General features: G+C 40.6%; 1 protein-coding gene across 1 annotated transcript in view; it reads right to left on the bottom strand.

The window, feature by feature from the left end:
* Positions 1 to 5,142: 5,142 nt before the first annotated feature.
* rfng (RFNG O-fucosylpeptide 3-beta-N-acetylglucosaminyltransferase) overlaps positions 5,143 to 13,510 on the bottom strand; it is a 41,736-nt gene continuing 33,368 nt past the window's right edge. The window contains exons 7-9 of the mRNA XM_044178338.1: positions 12,552 to 12,717; positions 12,116 to 12,201; positions 5,143 to 8,673 (exon numbers count right to left, since the gene is read on the bottom strand). Of these exons, the coding sequence (XP_044034273.1) occupies positions 8,598 to 8,673; positions 12,116 to 12,201; positions 12,552 to 12,717 (328 nt within the window). The 3' untranslated portion in view covers positions 5,143 to 8,597. The remainder of the gene's footprint in view (positions 8,674 to 12,115; positions 12,202 to 12,551; positions 12,718 to 13,510) is intronic.

The raw sequence follows: 13,510 nt of genomic DNA, 5'->3' as shown, positions 1-13,510 counted from the left end.
TAAACAAAGCAAAAACACACAATATGAAGTGTAACTCTAAATACACTAAACGACAGAACAAAGTGTGTGTGTGTGTGTGTGTGTGTGATCCAAAATGACTGCTCGGAACCAAAATGGCCAACAGTGCATGGCATTAAACAAAAGGAACTAACTCAAAATGGCAGCTGAGTCATGTTTGATAAAGAGTGTGGCTATATTAAAATTCAAATTGGAGTGTATATATGTGATCGGTGTGGGATCAGAATCAGAATCAGAAACTCTTTTGTTACAGCAGCTCAGTATCATGTCAGTGCACACAGGGATAGAAGTTCTAAGCAAATCAGAATATAATACAGGTAAGATAAAATAAGTGGATATAAGTATAAAATTAAAATAAGTGTAAAGTACAAAGTGGATTTACTGGTTGATAAGTATGTACGGTAAAATAGTACAATGTAATAATACAAGTAGTAAGTAATAGTGCATGAACTGTCAAGTTAAGTGTAGCTTATTAAGATTATTATGAGACGGTGGATATTGCACAGCAGTAATGGAAGTATGAATAAATATCAATAAATAGGGAATTTTATACTGAAAAGAGTATATTGCACAGCAGTATTAACACAGAATATTGCACAATTATTTTAAGTATTGCAGTGATGTTAATGATCCAATGTCCAGTTTAGTGAGTTAGGGTCATATAGACTCTTAAAGGGAGGAGTTAAAGAGTTTGATGGCCACAGGCAGGAATGACTTTCTGTGGTGCTTTTTGGGGGAATGAGTTTTCCGCTGAAGGTACTCCTTTGTTTGACCAGCACGTCATGGAGTGGGTGGGAGACACAGTCCAAGATGGCATGTAGTGTGGCCAGCATTCTCCTCTCTGATACCACAGACAGAGAGTCCAGCTACACCCTCATAATGTCACTGGCCTTACGGATCAGTTTGTTGAGTCTGTTGGCGTCCGCTACCCTCAGCCTACTGCCCCAGCATGCAACAGCATACAGGACAGCACTGGCCACCACAGACTCATAAAACATCCTCAGCATTGTCCGGCAGATATTGAAGGACCTCAGCCTCCTCAGAAAATAGAGGCGGCTCTGGCCCTTCCTGTAAAGAGCTTGAGTGCTCACACCATGAGACAAAGTTCCCCACCACAGCCCTGTAACTCAGTCTCATCACCACCGCTGATACATCCCACCACAGCAGAGTCATCAGAAAACTTCTGAAGGTGGTAGGACTCCGTGTGGTAGCTGAAGTCCATGGTTCCCCTGACCATCTCCTCACTGTCCTTGTGGTCACAGGCTGCCTTTTAACCAGAGGCACATAGCAGGGTTTGGGGTGAACCAGGTTGTGGTCTGGCCTGAACAGTCTGAAAGCCGTCGATGGAAACGTTATGATCCGAGATATCCTGGTGTAGCCTGAGAAGCACATCAAACTACACTCACGGAACTCTGTCTGACTCCGGGCTAACGCCGTTAGCTCGTCCATTTTATTCGCCAGTGATCTCATGTTGCCCATGACGAGAGAAGGCAGACACGGATGAAATCTCTTGTTCTTAAGTCTCTTTTGTCTGCACCCCTCTCTCTTCCCTCGCCGCTTCGTTCCACCTCTGCATCCTCGGTGTGTCCTCCTCCATATCTCAGTGGGGACATCATTTGTCCTGGGCGCCATGCCGCTCGGCTTCAGCACGATCAGCTGTTCCCTGGTGTAAACAATGTGGCCAAACAGCTTATCTGCAGTGGTGCCCTGACCGAGTAGCAGGAGAAGTTTCACGCCGAAATACAGTACCAAAACACTTTCTACTCTCATTTGTAAAGAGCATAGTTTAAATTATACTTACACACAAGTTTACTCAAGTTTTGAAGGGAAAAAAAAGGAAAGCCAAAAGTTGGAAAAAGTAAGACGACGAGACAGAACTACGGCAACAGGCAGCATGCATGGTGTCGCCTGCGCACTAATAATCATGACCAGTTAAAAGAGAGTTAGTTAGCATGCAAAGACACTGTGTGAAGCATAACGTTAACTAACATCAACTTAGCAAACCTACCAAATGACCTAACAGATGAAAACACATCACAACAACAAAACTTAATGAACCAAATCAATACATATACATTCACCAAAGTAACACAGTCCTGTGCTTAGCCAAGTACACTGTTAAGCTACATGAAGCTATGTAATGCCCAGTTACGTTACCAGTCCATGGAGGGAAAGAAGGTTGCTTTGAAGTAGGCTACTCGTTGTTAGCCGGCGGTCCGTCTGTTGTAGACGGGCCAAGCTGGGAAGATTTGTGTTTCCAAGAAAAGTCCTTGTTGTGCAGTATTCAGATTGTGCAGATCGAAGGAGGCCGGTCGCCCCATTCTTGGTTCTCCTTACAGTTAGCTTGGCACTAACTTCCTTAGTTGCTTCTTAAAGTTAGCTGGCAGACTTTGTGTAGTAGCTGTTGGCACTAACTAAGCTTTGTTGCAGAAATCTTATGCAGGCCCTCGCAATGCTGTTTAGTGTTAGTTGGGAAAAAGTGTATTGTGATTATACCCCAGAGTAAGCGTAAACAGAGTCAGCTGTCAAGTCTACTCCACCTCCAGAGGACTGGCCACTGTCAGTATCTACAGCGGATGTGAGAAGAATCTTGGTGAGAGTGAATATGAGTAAACCTGCTGGAGCTGATAACATCATTGGCCATGTACTAAGAACATTTGCCAACCAGCTAGTCCACGTTATTGCTGACATTTTCAACATATCACTGTCACAGGAGATTGTTCCCACTTGCTTCAAGACAACCAACCAAGTACCTAAAAAGTCTGCAATGTCTAGTCTAAACGACTACCACCCTGTGGCACTCACCTCCGCAATCTCCACTGTCCACTCAGTCTTAAAACACCTTGAAAACTGCAACACCCACATTAGAATGCTGTTTATTGATTTCAGCTCATCATTTAACACAATCTCCACCATGAAACTGACCAAACTGGTCAAATCTCCTCCACTCTAGTGCTCATCACCTGAGCCCCCAAGGGCTGTGTGCTTAGCCCCCTCCTGTCCACCAGAAGAGGATTGGGAGAATGTCATATGGTCAGATGAAACCAAAATAGAACTTTTTGGTGAAAACTTGTCGTGTCTTGGAGGAGAGAGAATGCTGAGTTGCATTCAAAGAACACCATACCTACTGTGAAGCATGGGGGTGGAAACATGCTTTCGGGCTGTTTTTCTGCAAAGGGACCAGGGCGACTGATCCGTGTAAAGGAAAGAATGAATGAGGCCATGTATCGTGAGATTTTGAGTGAAAACCTCCTTCCATCAGCAAGGGCATTGAAGATGAAACGTGGCTGGGTCTTTCAGCATGACAATGATCCTAAACACACCGCCCGGGCAACGAAGGAGTGGCTTTGTAAGAAGCATTTCAAGGTCCTGGAGTGGCCTAGCCAGTCTCCAGAGCTCAACCCCACAGAAAATCTTTGGAGGGAGTTGAAAGTCTGTGTTATCCAGCGACAGCCCCAAAACATCACTGCTCTAGAGATCTGCATGGAGGAATGGGCCAAAATACCAGCAAGTGTGTGAAAACTTTGTGAAGACTTACAGAAAACGTTTGAGCTCTGTCATTGCCAACAGAGGGTATATAACAAAGTATTGAGATGAACTTTTGTTATTGACCAAATACTTATATTCCACCATGATTTGCAAATAAATTCTTTAAAAATCAGACATGTGATTTCCTGGATTCTTTCCCCCCATTTTGACTCTCATAGTTGAAGTGTACCTATGATGAAAATTACAGGCCTCTCTCATCTTTTTAAGTGGGAGAACTTGCACAATTAGTGGCTGACTAAATACTTTTTTGCCCCACTGTAGTGATAGCCACAATTAACTATTTTAAAGAAAATCAAGAGTATTGCTTCTTGTCAATTAAATAAGAAACAAGCATCCAAATCCTTGCAATCTGCTTGGACCCCAATCATTGCTGCTTTCAGCTATATTTATTTTTACTTTTTATTCTATTTTAAATATTTGTATTTGTATAAATGGACTGTGTGAAGGGGGCTACAACTTCCATTTAATCATGCAGCCCTGTGTTGTAAAATGATACATAAATGTCCCTTGAACCTTGAAACTGCAGAGCATCATGGAAAATGACACTCACCCTTTCCACAACATGTTGGTCACGCACAGGTGCACCTTTAGTAGTAGACTTTTACACCACAATGTACCACAGAACGCCACAGGAAATTGCAGAGAGATGGACAGCAGGGGCATGGGGTGCTGAGGTGGCTCCAGCCTCCATTTCAGATCTGTTCGTTTAATCTCACATTCTTTCTGGATTAGTCTCTTCATGGATCACCATCATTACAACTCTGATTTATGGAACGTTATGGGACATGATGCGCAATAATTACGTGCAGTATCAGTGGCATATAGCTATCATGGCATATGCCACTTCTCATACATATGTGATCCTTGTTTATATTTTTGGCATTGAGTATATTTTGGATTTGCACCTTACCGTTAACCAGTTTATATATTTCTTTATCCTTATGGTTAACCTGTTTACCTTATTTGGCATTGTGTACTTTGGATTTGCACTTTATTGCTATTTTATATTTGCACTCTTCCTACTTTGTACTGCAACTGCTGTAAAGCAGTTTCCCTTGGGATATAAAAAGTTCTTATCAGCTACTGTGATCACTTCACACTATTGTGGTAATGAGCGGGCGCACGCACACACACACACACACACACACACACACACACACACACACATCACTAAAGTACACAGACCTTACAGACACAAATATATACAGTATGTACACACCCCCTTAGGTGTAGCCTTTTCTTCATCCACCCAGTTTGTGATAGAGTCCCTCAGCACTAAAAAACTGTTCTCCTCCATCAACTTCATCAAATCACATATATTCCAATGTTTAGGTAAGTGAGTTCATCTGCCTCTTTAACTGATTACAGAAACAGTTGCCAGAAGGATGTGTTAAATAAGCTCCTATAAATCGGACAGCCATTTCATTCCAGTTATACATGATGTCATTCATTTTGCAATAACTACAGTACTGCCAAAGCATTGGTTTGTTTACAAGGTATTCTGTCCCAAACAAAACACATGCATACATCAATTCTGCAATATGGTAGCAATTCAACAATAAAGCAGTCAAACACTTGAATGCAGAAAGGTTTTATTCTTATTGAAACACCACAATAATACATCAGTGGTAAAGGATTTACATCTCACTCACTGACCGGCAGTGGGACACATGCTCTGGACTTTGGATTCTAGTCATGCAAAAAGGTAGACGGTGTTTTACATAAATACTTTTTACAGGCAGTAAAAATACTGAAGCTGGCTGGTGTAAGCTGAGTGGGTGGCGCCAAAGAACCGGTATATCGGAGCACAAGTAAGCCAACTAGCAACCGTGAATTCCAAAGATGGAACACTGGTCTTGATAATTAAGAAAATGTTGTCTCCAAGGACTTCTTTTTCCATTTTATCATGAGCTATTATAATTCTGAGGGTCAGCAGACTAACTGACATATTTAGGAAACTACAGTATGGCTGTGGCTAGTAAGGCATTTCTTAAATAAATTCTTAAATTTCTAGAGAAGGTTAGCTAAATGCAAACATGCCCACAACCTGATGTCAAGCAGGTATGTTTACCATGTTTAGTGCTAATTAGCACTAAACACAAAGTACCTGATGGGAATGACATTACTTTTGTGGGTATTTAGTCATAAATCAAAGTATTGGACACAGTTAAATTTTCACCTGATGATGAAGCTAGATCACCAAAGAGGATCGCCAAAGTTATTACAATTCATCCTGAGGGGAACATGATACATATTTTAAAGGTCCAGTGTGTAGGATTTAGTGGCATCTAGCGGTGAAATTGCAGTTTGCAACCATCTGAATAGCGCTCGCATCATCCTCCCCTTCCAAGTGTGTAGGAGAAATGACAGGGCCGTTTGCAAGTTTCAGGGCCACCATCTAGAGACAGTGTTTGGTTTGTCTATGTAGATAAAAACGTCTTATTCTAAGGTAATGAAAACACAACGATTCTTATTTTCAGGCAATTGTACACTAAAGAAAACATACTTATAAATATTATATTCCATTTCTGCCGATAGTTCCTCCTGAATGTCACACACTGGACCTTTAAGACTTCTGCTAGATAGGCACCCTGACTTATTTTAGAAAATCTTATCAAATAAGCTGGCAGCCACAATTTCTTATTTTAAGCAAAAGAATGCTCATATGTAAAATGTTTTCACTGAAATTTGATAGGGCATTTTTGCAGTGTGATCATGGACCCAAGTGTTGGTCTACAGGAAATTTTGACCTGATGGCAGTGCCAAACAAAAGGTCAGGGGTCACTTCAATTATTAGCAATCATCCTCTGGGGACAATGAACATCCATACCAAATTTCATGGCAATGTGATTGAGATATCTTTGGCTCCACCCATTGAAGTCTAACTGCAATAAAACAATTTATCTCCACCTCCAGAGTATCTCTGCCTTAAAGAAGTGTATGCAGAGCTAAAACTACAACCTATGTAAAGAAAGAATACTTAATAAAATTCACTAATATTTACACCAACACTGTATGGAACTCCAGTCAGTAACATGCAGGATGTGACAAGATCAAAGTAGTGCAAAACCATAAAGATGGGCCTGTTAGAAATAGGCTAATATAAGAAGAAGATATTTAGCTGAGAATATGAAGGCATCAGAACAATTACAACAGACTGAAATAAATGTGTGCCCATGCAGCATATAAACCTTCCTTGTTTGAGACCAAAAAATTATGATACACTTAATACATCTTAATCAGACTCAACAATCTTTGATTCTAAAGAAACTATCTTGATTTGACGTTGACTTTGGGGTAACATGTCAACAGAAAAAGAATAAAGTGGTGAAATGAACTGAAATGAACAGAGGAAAGTAAGGCCTTTCATTAAATACTAAACATCCATGCCCTCGTAAACAGTGTACTACTACTACTGTAGGGTCCTTCACATACTGTAGCATTTGCCTGAAGTGCTTTTCCACTCAGTGGATGGAGCATGGCACTGACATGCAGAGTGGAGTTTCAGAACTATTTTGTCTAGACATGTTGTCATTGGTTGAGCCAAAGAGCCACTAGATTACTTCTACGAGAGTACAAGTTAGCTATCTGGGCAAACATGAATGTCAAAGCAGGAACTTTAAATGCAGTGACTTCTTTTATGATCATTCATAACCACAGGATAGCTTCTGATTTTGAGATTATTACTTCTGTAGCCTTGGCCAGTAACCTAGCCCATTTGACTACTCTACTGGTAAAGTTAAACCACAGTGGATGGAGCCAAGGAATCAGGTTAATTTTTCCTTCATTGAACCAATGACAAAAGGCAGGAAGTAGGAAACCTTCTACTGTCCAAGGCTGTTTTAATATAATAATAATATGTGCCCATATGTACATTAAAATTAATCATTCCTCCTATCCATACTCACTGCAAAACTACACTAAGAAATATCGGACTAAATCCACAATCCTTGTTTGAAGCAAAACTGGATTCTAGTCAAGCCTTTGTCTGTGGAAACACAGACAGAATTTCATACTACAGTGTTTCTGCTCCTGGTATAAACCTACATGGGACTCCCAGAACAAAGATACCCACTTGATTTGTCTAAGGCTGCTGAAGCCTTGTATTAGATTTGACCCATCTACTCAAGTATCGCTTCACAGCCAGTATGGAGAGGAGGAATGATTACAGTGACCCATTACTCTTTCAACATACATATGCCATATGACAGTTGAATTATGATAGTCTTGGAAAAATCTCAACCTATCCTTTAAGCTATCTAGCTTACCTCGCTAGTCAAGAAGATAACTCAGAATGCATTTCTACATTTAGCAACAGTGCAAGGTTTCAAGGTACTGGCTTCCATTTTGCCTCCTTCCTGCCTTTATCATTGTGCTTCTGAAAATAACTGATTCTTTGGCTCTATCCACTGAGGGGAACTTCACCAGTGGAGTAGCAAAATGTGCTGGGATGTGGGGTGACCAAGGTTCCAGAAGGACAATATTAGGTGACTGAGCATTGAAACATCAACTTGGATAAGCATGCAATTCTCCTGGTTGAATCATTAACACCAGAGTAACCAAAGATAAAAGATGTGTACTTAACAGTAAAAAGTTACTATGAGCCCCAAAGAGCGTTGAGATAAGAAACATCCAATTGCAGTGAGCCTCAAATTCTGTTGCTGCAGCACTTAAGGTGTATTCACATTACAGCGGGAAAACAAGGGTCTCCAGCCACAAGTGGCTTCAGCCACTTCCATGCTCTGTTAGCCAGAAAAGGTCATTCTGTGTTTCCACCCATTATTTACTTAATGAGTTAGATCGATTTTGCCTGTCGAACAGCTCTGCCTCTGAGAGGTGTAAAAAAAAAACTGACACTAGCACTGTCCATTCATGAAGCATGAGGTGAGGCCGCTTTGGATAAAGCCATCAATCAAATGATGTGTGAAGTATTTCCAGCTAAATGTAGCTGGATCCAAACATGGCAGGGTGAGCGTGTGGGATAAAGGTTTAGCAGGTATCAGTGCTGCAGGATAAAAACACAGTGGCTTTCAGTTTTTGTAGCGAGGTTTGAGTTTTGGACACCAGTCAGTATGTGGATACAGAAGGCAGTGGACTGTCTTAAACCTGCAAGAAGAGAAGAGAGTCAGTGACAAATTCATTTCTCTTACAACTTCTCTGCAACGTATGTTTTAAGGATGTCCCAATCAGGTTTTGTGACCAATTCTGATATGTCCTATGTCCACACTTCAAGTACAGTACATGGCCAAAAATATTTGGACCTGTTTTTCCTGGTTTGGTCTAGGACTCTTATTCCTCATTTCCACTGCATGGTACGGCACTGCTCAACTCCACTCGCTTGGAATTGTTCTTTTTTTGGTTTTCCATTGGCCAGAGGTGTGGATAGTAATTTTTTTGGTTTCACCTCAGTCGAAGTTCCAAGTGAGCTGAGCTGATACTAAAAGGTGGAGTTAAACCACTGCAGACCACTGATTGGTCAGAGAGAATCGTCAATAGAACAGTGACTTGTGCGACACAGGACATCCTGCACAAACCCGCCATTTTTAAATAGCCAAGCTACCATCAATAGCAACTGCATTTTTTTTTTATTCACTCAACCCAGATTTTAAAAAAATCAGCCCGCAAAACCATGTCGTGGTCAATTGTCGAAGTGCAGACATTCTTTTGTTCGGTTGCTGATGAAAAGATCCAACGAGTGTGTTGCGTTGAAGATGATGTCACGGCAGTTTCACGCGGTTTCGCTATGACCAGGGATGCAAACAGGTTAGGGATAAAAAAAAGTGAGAACATTGTGTAGATGGAGAAAACTGGATAGCACAACTAGGGGGGTCCGCGGGTATGCCCCCTGGTAGAATATTTTGTCAATTTTAACGATTAAATGCGTCAATCTGGCCTACTCTGAAGAGAAAATTAAAAGTTTAATATGTTTAACTTAAAATTAATTATTTACCCATGCATTGTATCAGCAGGTTAAATACAATAGGCAAATAGAAATTGCCCCCTAAAGGTCACAACGAGAATTTTTTTGACAACTACTTTTGCATTCCCTCACAATAAATTTTGCGTTCCCTCGCAATACTTTTTGCCTTCCATTCCTTCAGAGCCGTATATCTATTTCCGCTCAGCTGCTCCCAGTGCAACGCAGCAGTAGATCAACTCATTGAACTTTACATTGAACTGGGCATTAAGTATGCTGATATAGTACTACTGCTCAATAATCATGCATGTTTATGTAATTTGTGAAAGTAAAATTAAATGAATTCTTAGATTAAGAGGAACAAAAAGCAGTACGGTGATCTGCAGGATGCTGCTGAATTCATTCGTGAACAGTTACTGTACTCTGTACTGCACTGTACCCCAGAAGGGTTTCACTGAGGAAAAGGAGGCGTCTCCAGAGGCGGAAGTGTGCAGTTGAATCTACCTCATAAAGCTAATGTGCTGTATTTGTATGAGTCAAAAAAAGCAACAAACAAGAAGGCGACTGAAAAGCTGCAAACAGAGTCTGTGGTTCTGTCACAGAAAGAGCAGACAGCGGAGATACATCAGGAATGCAGACCAACACAGGTTGGAAAGCTTTTTGTGTTTTTGCACAGGGTCCTCTGTTCTTTGCACAAAACAAATTAAAGTGACCTTTAATGCTGAAACAGGTTTTGGTAGAAGGCCTGTTGCTATGTTTGGAGCAATAATTGATGTTCCTTATACATACTTGAAGTTTGTTAATGTTCTATCTGACAACTTCGTTGCGATGGACATCATATAGAGTGAGGTGTCCATCAAAAATGCTTAATGCATTAAGTTGAGAATCTCCACACTACCTTCCATTCCAAATAGACAAGCATTCAGAAGGAATGGAAGAAGAAAAGTATTATGAGGTAACGCAAAACATATTGCGAGAGAATGCAAAAGTAGTCCTCAAAAAAATTCTTGCCATGACCTTTAGGGGGCTCCGAAAGAATGAATGCGGAATACACGCAAGTTGTCATTTTCACCTTCTCCACCACGTCACCTTAGTAAATCACTGCGCTAGCTACCTAGGTAATAAGCTACGTCGTTGACCAACACAAACTAGCTACTTATCTTATATTCACGTTATAAATTAAACATTATTAATCATAATTGCCTACTAACAATTCCTTAGTTATTCATTATATTATAGCTTACTTATGATATAGCTTACTCTCAGACCATAGTCGGGGAGCACAGGGGAGATGTTTGCTGTCCTCCAGTACAGAAGTTGGTTCTTACTTCGGGGCTAACCCCCTTCACTTTTCCAGCAGTTATTAACTGACACACTGTATCGTTACATTTACTGCCACATTCACAACTTACTGCTTATCTTTTCCTCTGCTCCATTCACTGCCACTTTCTGCCACTCTCTCTCTCACACTTGCTTTACCTCACACTTGCTTTACCACACACTCGCTACGCACACGCTGCTGAGTCAGCCACAGCCACGGTCCAGCAAGACTAAGCAACCACTGATGTAATGTGAGGTCCTCGCAATAGGTTCTGACAGCTGAGCAGAATTTTTGCTCAATGCAGTTCACTCATATAAGCGTGACAGAAATACACTGTAGGAATCATTAAGGAGACCCCTCACCCAGCGAGTTGTTTGCATCCCTGTATGACAATCAGCTTACAATCCAGCCTAAACTGAGGGGGTACTATTTGCAGTGGAAAACGAAATCAAGAAAAGTACCTGGTACCAAAAGCGAGTCCAGTCGAGCCGAGCCATACCATGCAGTGGAAATGAGGCTTTCATTCCAATGAAGGGAAATCTTAATGCTCAAGCATAGTACAGCACAGATTTCCAGATTTCGCAGTTTGTTGTGGAAGAACTTGACTGGCCTGCACAGAGCCCTAGCCTCAACCCAATCCAACACCTTTGGAATAAGCTGGAATGCCAACTGTGAACCAGGCCTTATCAGTGGCTGACCTCAACAATTCTCTTATGGCTGAAATGGAGCAAATCCCTGCAGCCAGGTTCCAAAATCTGGTGGAAAGTCTTCCCAGAAGAGTGGAAGCAGCACATTAATGCTCATGGTTTTGTAATCACATGTTCAACTCTCACGTATAAATGGAACGTTCAGATGTCCACATACTGGCCATGTAGTGTAAATTGCAGTTAGTAAAACTCCTACTACTACATTAAGATGCTAAATCTTTACAATATATATTTCCCCCAACATAACTAAACAGACCGTAAAGTATCATAAATAGCCTTTACAAATATAAAACAGAAAAAAATGTTACAACAAGCTAAGTACTACCTTAGTACCACATTACCATTAAAAAAAAGCTTTGCTCTCTTGTGATACCGATCTTTAAAATTGCATTAGAACACTGCTACTATGCATGGTAACAGAGGTTGACCACCTCAAGGAATCAGAACCAATTTTTAACAAAAGGCCATATTTGGCTCAGTATAGTAGTTTAACCCTAGTTTGAAGTCTCACAGTTATAGTTCATGATAGTAAATATTGGAACAGAGCCATTGGAGTATGCAGTGTGTGTAGGAGCAGAAGTGTTTTGTTATTAACATGTTTACCTTGTGGGGTCCTCAGCCAGTGAAAAGCCTCCAACAATGCTGACCACATTTCTTCTGTTCTCAAAGCCTCCGTAGCTAAGCGTCACCTGTTGCAAAACAAACATAATACATACACAGTTCAACTTCAGTGCAGAGAGCAAATGATGAAAAGAGCTCAGAAAAAAACACAAACAATAAAAATATTTTTGGATGCTAATATGATACTGACATTTTCACATGAAAGTGCCAGTAGAAAGTATTCAATCTTTAACCATTTAATGAAAACATTTAATTAATTTAATTAATTTCTTTTAATGTAAAGGATGACAGACCAACATCACAAATGATTCAACTGAAAAAATTAGTCACATTTGAAAATGCTAGATTTCACTGACACATTTTCTCAAGGTCTCTCAAATGTTATACCATAATGGACACAAAACACACACACACTCACCTGCTCCAGCACAGTGTCAGTAGGCAGCTTCTGTAGGTTCTCCAGGTGAGAATGGAAGAGGTGTGTATGTGTTAGGGTCACCTCCAGCAGCGCTTCGATGATGTAGCCGATGGTGCAGTCGTCTGGTAGTCGGATCTTCTCTGCTGTGCTGATGAAATTCCCCAAACTGAAACCAGAGGAGTTTCAGCTTATAAAGCCTGTCAAAGTGTGTTTTCACACCAACAGCAGCTGTTTACAGCAGCCATTTCTAAACTCACTTTCCTCCTAAGCAAGTGGAAAATAATGACTTTTTTATAAATATTTGTTTTCCACAATTGCTTACATTATTTGTGTTTATTGGAAGTGAGTGGAAACGGGGGGGGGAATCTCTGAAAAGATGGCAAAACACTTTTTATGCCTGGCTAAGGTGAAAAAGTTGGTGTTTCGATAAAAGCAAAATGTGACAAAGTGCAATGGAAACAGACAATAAATCATGACGTACATGATGCGATGAGGAGACAGTAATGTTCCTCAAGATAACACATGAAACAAATGCTATATTTCCATCAAGTTTTCTACATTGTTTTTCACCGTTTAAGGTTTGACAGATGCTCATTTAAATACGTCATCTCGTTGCACCCTCTTCTTAGCTGTTTATCTCGACGAACCAACTCCTAATAATCGCATTACGGTAGTGGATGGAAACACACGTTCATTTGCATTTTCTTTGAGGACTTTCTACATTCGGATGGAAACCTAGCTAGAAATCTTAACATATAGACATAAAAAAGCTACCTATTATGGATTTGTGGGCCTTTTTTTTTTTTTTAGAAACTAACTAATAGTTAGTCAGATAATCTTTTTTATGTATTTAATATGTAGCCACACAGAGGTTCTGAACCGGCAAAAAAAAAGAAAAAAAAAAAGAACTGCTTATATCCCTCTCTCCAAAGCCACCACCAGAGTCCTTCGACAAAAAG

Source organism: Siniperca chuatsi, linkage group LG20, assembly GCF_020085105.1.
Source record: "Siniperca chuatsi isolate FFG_IHB_CAS linkage group LG20, ASM2008510v1, whole genome shotgun sequence".
Taxonomy (NCBI): Eukaryota; Metazoa; Chordata; class Actinopteri; order Centrarchiformes; family Sinipercidae; genus Siniperca; species Siniperca chuatsi.
This window is presented reverse-complemented; position numbering and strand designations above follow the sequence as displayed.